Here is a 17792-nt window from a genome sequence, read left to right on the forward strand (position 1 = left end):
AAAAAAAAAAAAAAAAAAAAAAACTAAGTTATTACAAAGCAAATTAACATAATCAAGCTCCGTCTCCCTCTTCATCTGGACGGTCCTCAACATCTTTAGCCTTGCTGTCCGTAGCAATGTGATCCATTGGAGCTTCGCGGACAAGGCCGTCCTCGTCAAAGAGAGCATCAGTATCCTCCGTCTGAGCAGGCTGGGCAGTGGACGGCTCGAGGGCAGAGACGGTGACGGTGGACAAGTCTAGCTCTGGGTACAACCTCCTCACCTGACGGAGGGCATCGTCGAACCCGTCGTTATAAACCAGACTCAGCTCCGCGATAACCTCGTTGGAGTCACGGTACTCGCGTACGGCGTCCTCCTTGGCATGACGGACTTCATTGTCTTTGTCCACCAAGTCTTTTTTCAGACTTTCCACCAGCTGAACGGCCTCATCCCGGGCCGTCTCGGCCATCCTCAGTTTCTTTTCCTGGGTGACCTTCCAGGCCTTCAGGTCAAGCAGCTCCCCCTCCGTCATCTTGGCCTTCTCACGAAGTCGGCCAATGGTCGTCTCGTGGTTGAGACACCGTCCCATGAGGCCTTTCATCATGATCATAGCCTGAGGTCGACGAAAATAAGTTAGCAAAATATAAGTCAAAAATTGACGAACGGATGGACTAAGGACGACGGAACATTACCTGGGCAATGCTGAAGAGGCCCGTCTCCCCCATTGCCTCCGTCGAGTGATTCCCAAGATCCTCATAGTCGTCGGTGGTAATAATCGATGACAACTTTTCCAAGGCATACTTGGAATCCTCGCGGAGTAAGACGGGTGGTTTTTTCTGCTCGCCTGGCTGACCCGTCATCAACCCCTTGCCTTTGCCATGCTTGGCCGGAGTAACTGACTTACTCCCCTCAGCCATCAAGCCCAGGACCGGGTCCAAAGGGACCTTGGGCTGCTTAGGTGGACGATCGCCTTTCACGGGCAGCTTCCGCTTTAAGGATGGATTACTGGAGCCCGTCCCCATGGGATCCGTCCCTGCCTGCTTGTTCTTCGCGGCTTGAAGTCTTATGGCTGCTCGCCTCTTCGCATCCTCCATCTCTGAAAAAGGGTGACGGACTAAGAAACAATAATAATGATACAAAAAAAAAGGGGTCATGAGGTAGACGGACTTACGCAGACGGGTCTGTTTCTCATACTTTAAAGTCGCCGAGGTGGGCTCGGGACCGTCACAATACCAATGGATAGTATTGAGGTTGACGAGCTTGGCCCACGTCCTCTCCTCTGGTGTTGTCTTGGAAAAAATTCTCTCAAGGAAACTGAATTCCTCAAGTGTAATTTGGGGACGCCATCGAACTGCACCATAGAAGACGGAGGTTAGAAACATTACAAATTACATAGATGAACGGAGTGATCTATGACGGACCATACCAGATGAGTTTAAAATGCCCCAAACTGTGTCGACGGGCATAAAATCCGTCTCCCCTGGATGACACATCCAGTCCTCTCCTTCCATAAAAAAGTAGCAACTCTTCCAATCCCTATTTGAGTCCGGGGTCTCATAAATGACCTTCAGGACGAGGCTCCTAGGGACAAAGCTGTACATGCCCCTCGACTTGTCGATTTCGTCAGGACGGTAGCAATGGAGGAACTCTTTTATTGAAAGCCTCCTCGCTCCGTCCGACATGGCTCCGTATAGGACCTCCATAGCGATAAAGACTCTCCAGGCGTTGGGGGACACTTGGCTGATAGAGACGCCTAGATAGTTTAAGAGTTCGCGATGTAGCGAACTCAACGGGAACCTCAGACCAGCCTTAAGCACTTGCTCGTACACACCCACTCCGTCAACTCCTTCGTAATAACATTTTTCTGATTTATACGGTAGACGGAGTGGGATGTGGTCTGGAATTTGGTAGCGGTCCCTAAGGGTATTGAAGTGACCCTCCTTGATGGTTGACGTAAAGGCATGGACCGTCCACTCTGGGAGCAAGACGAACTCCCTAAGTCCATCAACCCCCACGACGGACCTCACTAGTTGCTCTTCGTCGTCTGATACCTCTTGGACTTCGATCATCTCCAGGCCCTCATGTGTTGAGGACGAGGAGGATGATGACGGACTACTCTCGCTCGGGACGTCGTGGTCTTTGGGACCTGACGGGTATACCCCTTCGTAATCCGCCCCGTCGGGAACGACCGACTGGTTACTTGACGCACTAGACATGGCCTACATGTAATGACAAAACCTAAGACTCTGACGGGGTTGGAAATAACGACGAACACATGGAGTACAAATAAGAGCAAAAGGAAAAAGAAAGGACGGATATAAAGTAACTCACCAGAAGCTTGGAGTAAGATGCGACGGGCGACGGATGCGTGAGTGAACGGATTGTGCTCTGACAGACGTGACGGACTCGCTCTGAAAATCTCTTCTAGCAGCAAGTGGGGAAACGAGGGGCAGAGGACTGATATTTATACTGGGAGTGCACGGAAGACGAAGCGACGCCTCGTTCCAAAACAACTGCCATTGACAGGATGACACTTGGCACAACACATTAATGCATCAGCTCCTGATCCAGCAAATGTACGGATAAAAATTTACGGACATAGGTGTCCGGTATGCCTGACCGAGTTTTAGATCCGTCACCCCATGGGTCCGTTCATTATTTCTGACGGACCCGTCGGGTGAGGGGGCAACTGAAAGGGACAAAATACCTTGGAATGTCTTATGTGATTGAACGAAGCGAATATGGTCCGCTTACGCCCGAATAAATGGATCCATCATTTGCACGGGCCTCCATTGGACGGACCTGATGTGAACGGGCCGGATATGGACGGAGTGAAGGATGGTGGGCTAGTTGTCCATGGGCCTGTTGAGCCCCTAATGGGGGATATTTTGACCCACTCTCATAAGGGCCCAAATAGAGTCCTTGCGCTAGCAGGACTCCGGAAATCTTATATATTTGGTAAAGATCTTCCGCATAAGGAGGAGACTTATTCATCACGTTTAGGATTCTACAAGGAAAGTCCTATAAGGAAAAGACTTCCGCGCCAAGAAAGGGATGTCAACCTCAAGCCACTATAAAAGCCCCAATACCCTCACAAGCCAAGGTACGCATAATTAACCCCTCTCTAGCACTCTAGAGTTGTGAGAATATTTTCTGACTTGACCTTCGGAGGGTGTTCGGCCGGCACCACACCGGTGTCCTTCGATAGGTTTTCTCTTTTGTTTCGTGCAGGTCAGTATACGAGCGAAAGGAGCATCGTGCGATTCATTTGTGAATTTTTCTTGATTCATCACAATATATAAAATTCAAAATTAAAAAAAAAAAAATCAATTAATCATTTTAATTAAGGCTGATGAGTTTATCTGGTTCTCAGTCATTTGATTAAGGCGATTTATAGCATGTGGTTGCTTAGATTAGGTTATTTTGTGATTTATCTAAAACTGCTACATAAATATCCAAATGAATATCCTTAAAAATCTCAATCATTTGCATTTGTATAGACAAAACACAGCTCGAATGTCTACCTACCCCTTTCTTATTCGTTTATATGGGTCTTGCTCATTTTCTTGATTTAAGGCTATGGTTATAAGACTAATCTCACATAACCTATATGGTTTTCTTTCTAGTACATGTAGAAAAACGATGAACTAAAATGGTTCCTGTGATCTCTGTGTTTCTTGGTTCATGATGATGGTGTGTGTGTTGGCAAATAGTCCCGTAGATAATAAAAAATTTAATAACAACTTTAATTAGATTCTCAGTAATTTGAATTAGGCGATTTGTATATTGTTGTATGCATTTTCATGTTAGCTATATTGACTTACTTTGTTATTTATAGATGGCACATGTCGAGTGGTCAAGCACCTTAGCTTCAATTGAGGTTCCTGTTCCCGTAGAGATGAGTGTCACCCCACATCCATATATTTATGAGTTTGTGTACAGGGTAGGCTGCAAGGTTAGAGTACCATTTCTTTGGTACATTTTTGCATAGACATGGTTATGTATTCAGCCTATGTACTTGGACAGCATTTCTTTTCGTAGTATTTTTGGACCAACCGGTCTATTTATTCAGCCTCCCCCGCCCCCAGTTTTGATTGAAGAAGATCCTCTGTTTTTGAGAGGAGTCACTTCACCTTGAGCTGCACATTTAGGAAGAGTTGGAAACTCTAGCACTTCATTGCATTGCACCTTTAGAATCTGAGTGGTTTTGCAATTGAGAATTGCGAGTTTGACATGTATTAATATTTTAAACCTTAGAACAAGTTTCTACACAAAACTTTCATAAATATCAAATCTATCTTTCAAAATCCTTAATGACCTGAGCATATGAAAATGCCTATTCCAGTAAGTATTGGTTTGTATAATTAGCTATGTATAGATGATTAATCTCAAATAACTCATATGGTTTTCTTTTGGGCATGTTCAGGTTTTTGAATGACGATGGTGAAAGATGATTTGCGATTGTGTGTGTCGGTAAAGTTCATTCTTTGCTTGATTCAGCATTGCAAGATTGATAACGAGATTGTCCAAATAGATGGCTGAGGTAACTTCTTCTGCCTCTTATTCTTCTTCTCTTGGGCTTCTTCCTTTATTCTGCAAAATATATATATATATAATTTTTAAAAAAAAATCAACTAAACTTTTTAATTGCCTGCCAAAATTTCCCACAGAAAAAAAAAAGTGCTGGATGATGAATTAATCCGGTTCTCAGTCATTTGAATTAGGCGATCTATATTATATATTGTCGTACTTATACACATAACTTGCATGAATAGCATCTGGTTGCTTAGATTTGTTTAACTGCTTCATAGGTTCAATAGATAATCACATTAACATCCTTAAAATCTCAGTCATTTCTGTATATATAAAGAAAACAACTCCAATGTCTACCTCTTTCTCATTCATTTGCAGTTTAATTTTTAGATAGCGATGGTGAAAGATATTTTGATTCAGTGTTGCAAGTCTAATCTAGTCCTTGGGCATCTTCTTTTATTTTGCCGAAAAAAGAAAAAATTAAAGCACTTAAACATTCAACAGAATATAAAAACTGCTGGTTGATGACTTTATCCGGTTCTTAGTAATTTGAATTAGCCGATTTATATAGTGTTATATACACATAACTAGCATATGTAGCAGGTTCGGTTATATTGTGATTTATCTAAAAAATTGCTTGATACCAGGTTCAATAAATATCCACATTAATACCCTTAAGATTNTTTTTTTTTTTTTTTTTTGGGGTGATTGGAAAATATATTAATTTGAAATTATAATTTATGAAAAGAAATATGAAGGAATCAAATATTTGGCTTCATGCTTCTCAATTAATGACCTAATAATCCATTTTCAAAAAAAAGAAGAAAAGAGTCAATAATTTGTGGTTTTTTTTTCTCAATTCCAATAAGAAAGAGTAAAAAGGATAAGAATGAAGAGAATCTAACAGGATTGTGTTTTTTATTTTCAATTTCATATAGGAGGAGAAGAGTGAGTAAGTATGGATGATATAGAAATTAGTGATTTCTTTGGGAAATGATAAAGCAATAGAAACTGGTTAAAGTTTAAACACTTGAAATTTTTTGAGGTGGTTACTGCTTAGTGGTTAGGCATGGAGAGTTATTGAGATGGCTGGATGAGTGCTAAAAATTATAGCCTAATTTTGAGGAGTTTATAGAACGTTGCTTAGTGGTTAGGCATGGAGAGCATTTTGGAGATGTACGGATGAGTGCTAAAAATTTGTAGCCTAATTTTGAGGAGTTAATAGAACGTGAGGGTCTAAGAGATAGAAGACGTGATAGAGAGAATAAATTTTTTTTAAATTATCTATTTAAAAATTATGAATTTTTTAAAAAGGTTTAAAATTTAAACATGGATAGAAGAAACAGTTTTTTCAAATTTATCTCAAATTTAGGAGTTCTAAATTATTAATTTTACATGTTTAAGCTGTTTACACTTCCTAAACAGTTGAATTTGAGGGTACTTTGAGCAAATTTAGCAGTTTTAAATTAGTAATTTTACATGTATAACCTTATTAGCACTTAATACCTAAACTGCTATTAATCTCTTTTTTTTTTTTTTTTTTTTTTTTTTTTTTTTCAGAATAAAAAAGGTAGTTAACTTGTGAAATTTACATTTTAAAAAAAAGAAAAGAAAAAGAAAAAGGGTGTTAACATTTCAAAATTAAATTTAAAAAAGAAAAAGAAAAAGAAAAAAAAGGACTTAACGTGATACATAAAAAAATAAATAAAAAAAAAAGAAAAAGAAAAAAAGAAGTAGAACTTAAGCTTGCTACATACCTAAATGAAAAAATAAAAAAATTTAACGTCAAAAACATATACAATGATGGTAAAAAAAATAAACTTTCTTAAAAAGAAAAAAAAAAAAGTGAGGATGGAGAAGGAAATAGTAAGTGATCATTTATATTTTGATCATTAATATTTTGATAATAAGAATCAATACTACTATTTTGAATGCTTCTTTTGTAGCATAAAACAGCCCAGTCTTTGAATCACAATACCTACAACATGAAATTACAATTTATTAAGAAGTACAGTAGTAGAGTATATAAAAGAACCATTCATTTCAAAATTATATATAAAAAAAATAATAATAAGAGTTAACGTGATTGATACACATAAAAAAGGAAAAAAAAAAAAAGTAGAACTCAAAGAAAGTCAATTATAAACAAAACAAAAGAAAATAAAGAAGAATTTGTAAAATATAAAACCTGAAAATTTTTTGGAGCCTTGACAGTAAATATCTTTAATCTAAAAAAAAAGAAAGGAAGATGTAAAGCTAAACTAAATGTCTTCAATCTGAAGAAGAATGAGAGATAGAAAATGAGATAGAAACTACAAAGCGTACGTGAGTTTGTGGGTCTTAAAGTGTAAGAGTTTTAATTTACATAATTTACATATTTATCCCTAATAGTTGAAAACTTGTGAGTATGATGAGGATATTTTAGGCACAAAAAATGTGGAATCCAAACAGGAGAAGCCCCTTAAATAGTAGTATAGAAGTGAGTATGATGAGGATATTTTAGGCACAAAAAATGTGGAATCCAAACAGGAGAATCCCCTTAAATAGTAGTATAGATGAAAATGGGGCTTAGGTTACTCTGTCTGGCCCAATTAATAATAAGCCCAAAATCAGAGTCCAAGAGAGAACCACGGTTTTTTGTTTTCCTTTTTTTTTTTTTTTTTTTAATAAAAAAAATTTAAAACTGTGGACCCACTCGTTTTGATTTGTTTTTGGCCAATTTCCCGAAAGCTGTTCTCAATTTTCACCATACAAAACAGTTTTTTGAGAACAATTTGAGAGCTTTTTTCACAGCTTCTTGTTTTTTTTTTTAGGTGGCATTTTTGATATTGCAGGATTGATGTTGGCAAATAATAGGCATCATTGATGCCATGTTATTTATTTATTTATTTATTTATTGGAAGAAATTGATTCCCTAACATTGATGCCACGTTATAAACTTTAGTTATTGATTGTCTTTTATAACATTTGATTACAGTGTTATAGTTTCAGTCTTACTATATGATTAAAGTTTCTTGAATGTTATATAGAAAACATTTGATTTTATAATTCCTCTAGGTGTATGGATTTCAAAAGCTTAATCATGTCAATATGCCAAATTTGATTTTTTGACAATAGGACATCATGGATACTTCATAAACTGATGAGTTTAACTTGAGATTTTTGGATTTAGGATGTGTTTGTTTTAGGTGTAATCAAATTTGGGAAAATATTTTATAGCCTCACGGCTGTTTGGAATCTTTGGATACACATGAAAATACAGTTAAATTAAAAATAAATTTGAGTTTTTCTCAAAAAAAATAAAATAAAATAAAAATAAATTTGAGTTAACTGTAAAATGACTCAAGCAGCCAGTAAATCCACCTTCAATATATTAATATTACTTTATTAAAAAATAAAAAGCCACCACCTCCGCCACCCAGCAATTCTCGTTTTGTTTTATGTAGTTCTTTTGGTATTCAGAGAAGGATTAGCATTCATTCTTTTCCTCTGTCTCAAGGCCCAAACCTACCGCCCAAGCAAAGCAAACACAAGAAGTCATATGGATAACCAACCCTATGAGCTTATCCTTTCTTCTTCCGCCTCTGCCAAGGAACCACCAACCCTCCTCCTCCATAGCCCCAATCTGAATAGCTCACTGGAAACTTGGAAAGTATAGACATTCAGGTAAACATTTTCATCTTCTTCACTTGGTTCTTTTGTTTTGGATTCCTTTATCTTTTTGGGTATGTGTATCACATGATCTTAGGTGGGCTCTTGAGAGGAAAAAAAAAAGAAGTAAAAACCCACTTGTGGGTATTGGGAGTTTTCATTTGTTGAAGCTTGTTGTTTATCAGCTGTTGTGTCTTCTTAATTTGAGGTTTGAACTTTAGGAAAACGTGGGGTGTATCAAATTCTTTTCCATAATACGTCAGAAGGGCAACCCCACATTGTTAAAGGCATAGAACTTAGAATCATTTGAGGGTTATTCTTTTTTCTTTTGGGAATTTTCTTTACTGGGTATGTGCTATAATTCAAAGTTAATATGTAATCGCCCTTTAATCAATTCTAAGCTTATTTAGGTTTATCCATAATAAAAAAAAAGCTTAATTTGGTGTTTTTTATTTGGTCCTGTTAATTTTATCTTTAACTATAAGTAAGTAACCTGGAATTAGCTAAATTTAGATTTAATTTGTTTTCATTTGTTTAAATGATTCAATCTTTGCTGTGAAATGTGTCACTGTGTCTGGTTTGTTTTTCTTCATTTTTCATTTCAGGGTTTGCTGCGACTTGAACCACATTGTTTTTGAAAATCAAGTACTTAGTGGGTGTTCTGTTTTTGTTTATATATGTCCAAAGTTTGTCTAATTCTTAGGTTTGTTTGTTATTCCTTTGATGTGCTATATCATGCAAGGCTGTTGGTTGTTTTTTTTTTTGACTACTTGGTGGTGATTGTCATTTGTCACTGCTGTTGTTGTAGTCGAATGGTTTTTTTTTTTCTTTTTCTTTTTCTTTTTTTAATGTGTAATATTACTATGTGAAATTTATTTGTTTGTTTAGACGTTGTACTTTAAAGAATTGTTATTGTTTAAATTTAATTAGCTTGTTTATGCTTTATTATTTTATACTAATGGGTCCAATCTTAAAGACTTGAACCTCTCCTTTTTTATTTTTTTTTTTCTCTTTACAATTTGGTTTTCAAAACTATGCCTTTTAACTTTTATAGCAATATGGACTGCAGAAAGGAGAAGTTATGAGTTATTGCCCTAAAAAAAACCTCTTAAATCTACTCAGAAGAGGTTCCAAGTTTTTTCGAAAGGCCTCCAACTCTGCTGCTCCCTCTGCAGCTCCCACTTCCACACCTCGACAAGCATCCTCCTCTGCCGCTGCCATTTCTTCGACTTCGGCCATGGATGATCTCCATATCCTCAAAACAAGATTGTGCATCATTGGAAGTGGCCCAGCTGCCCACACTGCTGCCATATATGCATCACGTGCAGAGTTGAAACCCATCCTCTTTGAGGGGTGGATGGCCAATGGCATTGCCCCTGGTGGTCAGCTCACCACGACCACTGACGTGGAGAACTTCCCAGGATTTCCAGATGGAATTAATGGCATTGAGCTCATGGACCGCTGCCGCAAGCAGTCGCTCCGCTTTGGCACTCAGATTCTAACCGAGACTGTCAACAAGGTGGATTTCTCCACCACCCCTTTCAAGGTCTTCACTGATTCTAAGGCTGTCATTGCTGATTCTATCATTGTGGCAACGGGTGCTGTCGCCAAGCGATTAGACTTCCCAGGCTCTGGTGAGGGCCCAGGAGGGTTTTGGAACCGAGGGATTTCAGCTTGTGCTGTGTGTGACGGTGCTGCACCCATTTTCAGGAACAAGCCCTTGGCAGTAATTGGAGGAGGGGATTCAGCCATGGAGGAGGCCACATTCCTCACCAAGTATGGGTCCATTGTGTACATCATCCATAGGAGAGATACATTTAGGGCTTCAAAAATTATGCAGCAGAGGGCCTTGACTAATCCTAAGATTCAAATTCTATGGAATTCGGTAGTCGTGGGGGCATATGGGGACAAAAACACTAATAATAGGATCTTGGGGGGGTTGAAGGTGAAGAATGTGCTGAGTGGGGAGGTTTCAGATCTCAAGGTATCGGGATTGTTCTTTGCGATAGGGCATGAGCCAGCCACCAAGTTTTTGGATGGTCAGCTGGAACTTGATTCTGGTGGCTATGTTGTCACAAGGCCAGGGTCCACCCTGACTAGTGTGCCTGGAGTTTTTGCTGCCGGAGATGTCCAGGATAAAAAGTATAGGCAGGCTGTTACTGCTGCCGGCACTGGTTTGTCAATATCCTCTATCTCTCCCCTTCATCATTTAAATTTCGATTTTGGAGCTTCTATGTTTGCAGCACTTCTCTTCTTCATTTTATTTGGGATTATATGTTTTGTGTGGGTGATAAGGTGTATTTGTTTCTGTTTCTGTTTTTTGCTGGGTCAAAANTTTTTTTTTTTTTTTTCTAACAGAAATATCATGACCTCAAAACTGACTTGAGCAGAACAGAAAGACATATATTGAAAGAGATGGGATTCGTTTGTCATGTTGAACATCCTCATAAATTCATATCTAACTACCTTGCTACTCTTGAAACACCTCCAGAACTGAGGCAGGAAGCTTGGAATCTAGCAAATGATAGGTACTTCTTATAAATTAACTACTCACGAACACAAGTTGTGCACTTTCTATTCTTATCGTTTGGTTATCCGTTGAACACGAAAACTTTGCATCTAGAATTTTTATTGTTCAATTGGGTTTATTTGGAAATAGCTTATTTAGCTGAAACTAAAAACTTTTTACTGAAAGTACTGTATAAAAAGTTAAATGTTAGTTAAATAGTATAGTGAGACTCATAAATAGTACAAAAAGTACAATGGGACTCATAAATAGTAGCAAAAATAAGCTAAAAACTCTAATAAGCTTCAACTTTCATCACTTCCCAAACACACTCTTAAGTGTCATTTAGTTTACATATGTATATGTTGATGTGTGGGAGCCCCTCCATGGTTTTAAAAGCCACACTGGACCTGCCAATAATCCAGCCTGGTTATATGCTAAAAAACTGGAAATTTAATAAAATCTGGAAAAAACCAGAAACCGGAAATTCAATAGGTAAATTGAGAATTGAGAACTGGACTGGTTAAACTGGTGATGGATCTGAAAATGCAGCCAAACAGTAGCATTTTCTCTGAAAATGGGTGTGGCAGGTCATGAGGATGGTGATGCAACACTTTACAGTCAAATCCACTCAAAATATGGAAATTCTACCTTGTGGATTCAGGGTAATTATAGAATACTCGCAGAGTACCATAAATGCATACTCTCCATTCTCACATAATTGTGGGTTCTACTAATAAAATTCATGGTGAGACCCACAATTCATGTGGGGGGAGGGGGAGTACGCATGAATGGTATTCCCGGAGTATTCAATAATTTTCCATGGGTTCATCCCAACTTGCTATCACTGAAAATATGATGAAAAAATGTCTTTCTTTTTTGTTAACTTACCATACTAGTACCTAATGGATTTCTTTGGCAATGTTGTCCAAGTAATCTCCAGAGGGGGTTGGACATAAAAAGGGGACTCTGAGAGAAAGAGACTTGGCTCTTTAAAAAAAAACCATTATGGTACAGAGCGAGGTCTTAAATTTGATGATAGAATAAAGTGGAGTTTGGAGGAGAGGCATTTTGTCTTGGTTTTCTGTGGCTCTCTCTCTCTCTCTCTGAAGCTGTCTCAAGGCTTTTATGCCAATTCAAAGCCCAATTCAAAGACAAGGTTATGGATAATTTGGTCACTCACCAAAGACACTTCCCATACCTCCTCTCTCTTACCTCTGACCAATGTACCACAGTCAGTAGATTAAGGTTGGATCTAATACCCAAGAAACTTATTAATGTTTTTATTTGTGCACCCCTCCTTATTAAATTGGTTAGTTAAGTATTTTTATTTTCATTAATTTTCATTAATATAGGAATGTGGGAAATTTCACTTGAAAAAATTGTTTTAATGTTATGATAAATTTTTTTACTAAATATGGCTAATTGTCATACATTTAGAATTTATATAATTTAATTGTATTATTAAATAAAATATTTATTTTGTCGCCATTTCGACTACTAGTGGACCAAAAAACTGGGATCTAGTCCCTTTTCCGGTTCTCTATTCGGTCTGATTTTTAAATCCATGGAGCCTTCTCGCCCTTCTTTTGACTATCAGAACAAACAATGATTTGTATTCTTCAATCAGCCCCATTTAAGCCCCATATTCTGTTTGTTTTTTATGATCATGTTTTATTTGGTGTTTAGACCCTTGTTATTTTTTTGCCTCTCTTTAATTCTTTTTGCTCCTTGAATCTTACAAATGGCCTTTGTATGTTACTCTTGCCATTTTTATAGTTTGATCTACTCTCGTTTTCCATCAGCCTTTTCTTTTAGATTTATAGCTTTTTTGCTTATATCCTGCTTTTAAAAGCCTACTTCTTCTAGGGACCACCATACTTTACCCAACTTTCAACAAATAAGCAATAAGCAATTTGCAAAAAGCTGCATTTGAGAACACTGTTCTGATGATGCTATAGCATAAGAGTGATGTATACCCAAGAAGGCATCTGAAAGTTATTTGTATATTTGATAGCCATACTATAGTGTGCAAGACAGTTGCATTTCTACTATGTTTCAGAATAATGGGTCTAATTCCAATGTACACAGTCTTTCCCTCAATTTTTTTAGTTGTGTTTTATGTCTGCCGATTGTTGTAGTTTTTCCATGTCTTTCACTATGGCTTACAGTTCCATTAGTAATCTGTTTTGTTGTGTAATTTTATTTTAACATTCAAATTTGGGCAGTTTGCGCACAACTTTGTGTGTTCGATTCAAGAGCGAGGTTGTGGCTTGTGGGGTTGTCTATGCTGCTGCTCGTCGGTTCCAAGTACCCCTTCCTGAGAATCCACCATGGTGGAAGGTATTTGATGCAGACAAATCTGGGATTGATGAAGTATGCAGAGTTCTGGCTGAGCTGTACAGCCTTCCTAAGGCACAGTACATTCCAGTCTGTAAGGATGGAGACTCTTTTACATTTTCAAACAAGTCAAGGGATTCACAATCTCAGCCAATTCCGAAGGTACTACTATTTTATTGTTGTACTATTTTGAGTTTCACTGGAAATATAAAGCCTACAAATGCTCTTCTACAGTTTTTGCAATTTTCAATTCCTCAGCAAGTGTTGCATTTTTGTTTGTCAACTACTGCTGTCTTATTTCCAGTGATTCTTGCTATAGAGGTGAGTTGTTAGACCACCTGGCGGCAGCACTTGAATTCTCTGTTTAGAGAAAGGATGGCAATGTAAAGACTTCAGAAAATTTGGTCCATCTTAGCATGGGATTTTTATTTCATTGCTGTTCTATAAGAACTTCCATAGACTAGGGAGAGTTAAATCACTTAAGCATGGTGGGATTTTTGTTTCATTGCTGTTCTACTTCTACAGGAAATTTCACAGACTAGCCCTACAGCTAATATTAAGCCAGTTTCAGCAGCAATTAATCCTGAATCTGTTGGAGCCAAAGAAGTATTGGTTAGAGCAGCCATTGACAAGATGAAGGATTCTAAGAAAAGTGATGATGAATCAAAGAACATGTCTGTTGAGGGAGAGGCAAGAGAAGAGCCTCTGCCAAAATCTAATTCTGAACTCAAAACAGAGGCAAGTAGGGAAAGGAACAGGGAGAGAGAGAAGGAGAGGGAAAGGGAAAGGGACAGAGAGAGGGAGGACCGAATAAAGGCTCGGGATCGTGATAGAGGCAGGGATTCTGACCGTGAACGGGATAGAGAGGAAACAGAGAGGGACAGAGATAAAGCCAAGGATCGCAGTCATCGTTCCAAGGATAGAGGAAAGGATTCAGGTATGTTTACAACCAATTTTGTTCATGAACCTGATGCCATTGTTAATACTTGTTTTAAGGTTGTTTCTTTGATTTTGTATTGCGGTCTAATCTTTTCTAATTGTTCTCTGATTATCCAGTGATATTCTTTTTCTCTTGTGAATGCAGGAGGACATTCAGGGAAATCAAGACATCACTCATCAAGAGGTATACATTTTGTTTCCCTCTGGTATTTTATATTCAATATGGTTTCTTGTTTAACCATAGGTCCATTATCTGAACCTCTTCATTTTCAGATCGTGACTACCACAGTTCCTCTTATTCTTCAAGGGAGAAGGATCGCCATAGACATCATTCGTATGCTTAAAAATGTCTTCAAGGCATGCTAGTTGTATATTGTATCTATCTTGATCATCATGTCTGCAAAGAGGAAATAAGTACTACTACTGGGGGAGAGAGATCATCTCACTTGAAACAAGAATTATTTTGACCTGAAATGTACAACCTTAATTTTGATGACTGATCTGTGGTCTAATCCCAATTGTTGATCTCGTATTCAGCCCTCTGTAATGCAGGCACAACACTCGTAGTGCTTTGCTTATCTTCTGGCTATCTGCAATAGCTTGCTGCATTATTGTATTATGTCGCAGGAGCTTGCCACTTCACGGGACGTGCAGCAATTGGTAGCTGGTACTACTTGGGAGGTGCCAGCCTGGGGGGTCTGTCTTGAATGCTTTACGAATGAGAATCCATGTTCATTTGATATCTTTGTCAAGTTTACACCCCTAGAAATGCATGCTGGATGATGTGCCTTGCATTGCTTCTATCTGAACAGCTTATGTTTTTTGATAAACATCAGACTATATGATATGTCAAAGATTCCTCACTGATCCCATTTTTCCGCACCAGTGCTGCTTGTTTTATAGATTTTTTGGGCGTGGTTGTACCAGCTGTATATGTTGAATTGCTCTTATTATATAGCAAGAGTAATGTTATTGCCGCCGAACATGTTCTCATTTTAGTGCTAATATCTTATTACAATGGGTTCTCTGGATCCCCGTCTAAATTTTTTGGATGGTTTACTTAAAATCACGCTTGACTCTCGAGAGTTCTAGAATCCAAGCCTTGACTAGATGTTATCTTAGCTTTCCTTCCAAATCAATTTTCTTAGCTGTCCTTCCAAGTTACTCAGGCAAATAACTATCATTACCAACTGAACAACGGGTAAGCAATGCTATTGACTGAAGTACTACCATGTGTAGCATGAGAATTGAGATTTAATGATCAAGAGATCTATAGTAGCATGAAATGTGATGGGAATTGCATGAGTTTATCAATCCGCAAATGGAAGCCTCCATGCCTAATCAACATGAAAGAATGTAATTCATTATTTCAATTAGTTTTGGCATGAGGCCAGAAAGCCTAAACAAGATCCTGGATTCCCTCACAAAGGTGCAGTTTCGAAGACAGTATGACAAGGGAGTAGATTACCCTAGAGAAGTTTGAGATCAAGAACGAGCCTAAGACACTGAATTTAGAGCAATGATATCTTTCTACAAATTTAAGAAAATAGTCATACAAATAGCATGTTGTGGTATGAGGTGGTATGAGACTATGAGATAATATGAGAAAATATTAGACCAAAAATAAAGAAGACTTGTAAAACAACCAAATTCATTCCAAGTGTTATTTAAACTTGATTATAATGTCAATTACATTACATGTAGCTTAACTGGTACCTCTAGGTGTTTCTAATGGAACGTCCATTATTCAAATCTTCCCATCCCAAATATTGTATATAAAAAAAAAAACTTGATACATAATAACCACCTAAACATTTGCAAACAAACAGAAAGAAAAAAGAAAAGAAAAAGAAAATCAAATTGGTGCACTGTCAATGGTCTTAAAACAATACAAGAATCAGTCTTACTCAGTTTGCCACGTTTCTTTTCTCACCCAACTAGAATTATCCCAGCTAAGAAAGAACCCATTGTCCTTTACTAGCCAATAGACTGTCCCATGGCTCACATCTCTACGGGGCTGATATGCATGCCAGGAAGCAAACCATAAGTCCCATAGAGCAGCACAGTAATGTAATGACTTATGTGTAACATTCCACTGGTAATCACCACCGACGTAGAGCGTGTGCTCTCCGAGGTCTGTATCTGAACTTGGTGAGGTGCATTGAATCGTCATCGGGTCGGAGTTGTTAGGCAAAGCGTTGATGACATGAACGACGGCCAAATGATTGTCTTGCTTCTCAAATGCTAATGCAATAATAATGAAAGACCACGCAAGAGCAAGGAAGAGAAAGCAGTTCCATGTGGTCATTTTGTGAAAATGGTGGGGATGCATAGATGGAAGCCTTACAAACAAAAGATGGGATTTTGCGTACTTGTCAACCAAGATTTGAGCCCTTTATGATACAAAGTTAAGAAAAAACAAAAAAGACGTATTGGAATAGTGAAATTCTGAATTTTTATTGATAAAGAAAGGTGCCTATAAATAGGCTTTACATCAGGACACTTCATTAGCACTAATCACAACTCCTATAAAATAGGATCACACATAAAATACTTACTCAGCCATGAAATCAAATAACCAAATATCTAAAGACTCGGTCAAACTACCAATGACTAGAACTTCCAATAAATATAAAATAAAACATTTAAATCTTAACAATTTAACCCTTTATCTATTCTATAATCTATAATCTATATCTATACTATTATTTAAGGGGCTGCACCTGTTTGGACTAGATTTTTTTGATTCCAAAATACCCCTACACTCCTAGATTTAAGTAGTGATAAAACTAAACGATAGTCTGGTAAAAATACATGTCTAACTTGCATTAAAATATTACCTACAAAATAGGAACGCTCTTCCACTAACTCACTTCTTCAAAGTAACTATACATTTATTGTTTTTTTTAAATACAAAAATAAGTTTTTTTTTTGTTTTATAAAAAATATAAAAAAAAAATAAGTTAAACAACCCACGTTGTTGCACCCAATGTTTTTCCAAAACAAAAACTACTTTTGAATAACCTCCTTCACGCCTTCAACTTCCCACAACAAAACAAAAACTCCTCTCACTAATTACATACAATCCCACTACAGAATACAAACTTCCCACTAAACTATTGTAAAAATTCAATCTTCTACAATCATGATAAGGTCTCCCTTATTCTTGGGCTAGATTTCTTTCCTTTCTAATCATATTCAGCTTTCTTTTTTTTTCTTAAGATTTTTTATGGTCATCAGCAGGTTTTTTCGTACCATAGCTTTTCTTTTCTGCGGGCAGAGAAGTGCATAATATGCCAAGCGGTGCCGGTGAAAAACTGAAATAATTCTGATGCGTGTACTAGAGTACCATTATCGACTATTGATCATTGTATAAGTGTTCGTGCGGGTTCTATTTATCTATGGGTCATAGTGCATTTTTTAGTTGTAAAAATTAAATTTTAAAATTGTTCATCAATTGGCTTCAGTAGTGAAAATTAAGCACGGTAATACTACATATATACATATGTTATTTATTACTTATTTCTGTATGGAAACGTTTCTTTAAAAAATTAGAAACTATATTATTTATGATTTTATGTTTTAAAATAGGCTCTTTCTTATATGGATTTATGTTAAATTTTTTTATTCATATAAATTTGAGGATTTTGCATTTGTCCATTGATGTCACACATTTGTCAACTATTGAACACGTCCACAAACGAATAGATGATTTGAATTTGAATTTAATTTTTATAAACAGGTTGTGAGTGAGTTTGCATTGCCATTGGAGTCTAATACAATACACCATCATCAAAATTCAAGAAGAATAAACTCTATTTACAAAAGCAAAAGACTTCTTTAT

General features: G+C 37.2%; 2 protein-coding genes across 2 annotated transcripts; both read left to right on the top strand.

Annotated features, from left to right (window-relative positions):
• The first annotated feature begins 7869 nt into the window (after window positions 1-7869).
• LOC112039290 (thioredoxin reductase 1, mitochondrial) lies at window positions 7870-10549 on the top strand. Its single transcript, XM_065764767.1, has 2 exons — window positions 7870-8178; window positions 9218-10549. The coding sequence occupies exon 2, from the start codon at window positions 9245-9247 to the stop codon at window positions 10547-10549; it is 1305 nt and encodes a 434-aa protein (XP_065620839.1). The 5' UTR covers window positions 7870-8178; window positions 9218-9244.
• LOC112012877 (cyclin-L1-1) lies at window positions 10520-14979 on the top strand. Its single transcript, XM_024045254.2, has 5 exons — window positions 10520-10691; window positions 12898-13171; window positions 13535-13946; window positions 14094-14132; window positions 14222-14979. The coding sequence occupies exons 1-5, from the start codon at window positions 10579-10581 to the stop codon at window positions 14290-14292; spliced, it is 909 nt and encodes a 302-aa protein (XP_023901022.2). The 5' UTR covers window positions 10520-10578; the 3' UTR covers window positions 14293-14979.
• The last annotated feature ends 2813 nt before the right edge of the window (window positions 14980-17792 follow it).

The sequence above is a fragment of the Quercus suber genome, unplaced genomic scaffold (assembly GCF_002906115.3).
Source record: "Quercus suber isolate HL8 unplaced genomic scaffold, Cork oak 2.0 scaffold_583, whole genome shotgun sequence".
Lineage (NCBI taxonomy): Eukaryota > Viridiplantae > Streptophyta > Magnoliopsida > Fagales > Fagaceae > Quercus > Quercus suber.

Coding starts and splice junctions, on each gene's coding strand:
- LOC112012877 (XM_024045254.2), top strand. CDS start 10,579: ATGGGATTCGTTTGTCATGTTGAACATCCTCATAAATTCATATCTAAC. Junction 13,172..13,534: donor AATCTCAGCCAATTCCGAAG/GTACTACTATTT, acceptor CTACTTCTACAG/GAAATTTCACAGACTAGCCC. Junction 14,133..14,221: donor AAGACATCACTCATCAAGAG/GTATACATTTTG, acceptor CTTCATTTTCAG/ATCGTGACTACCACAGTTCC.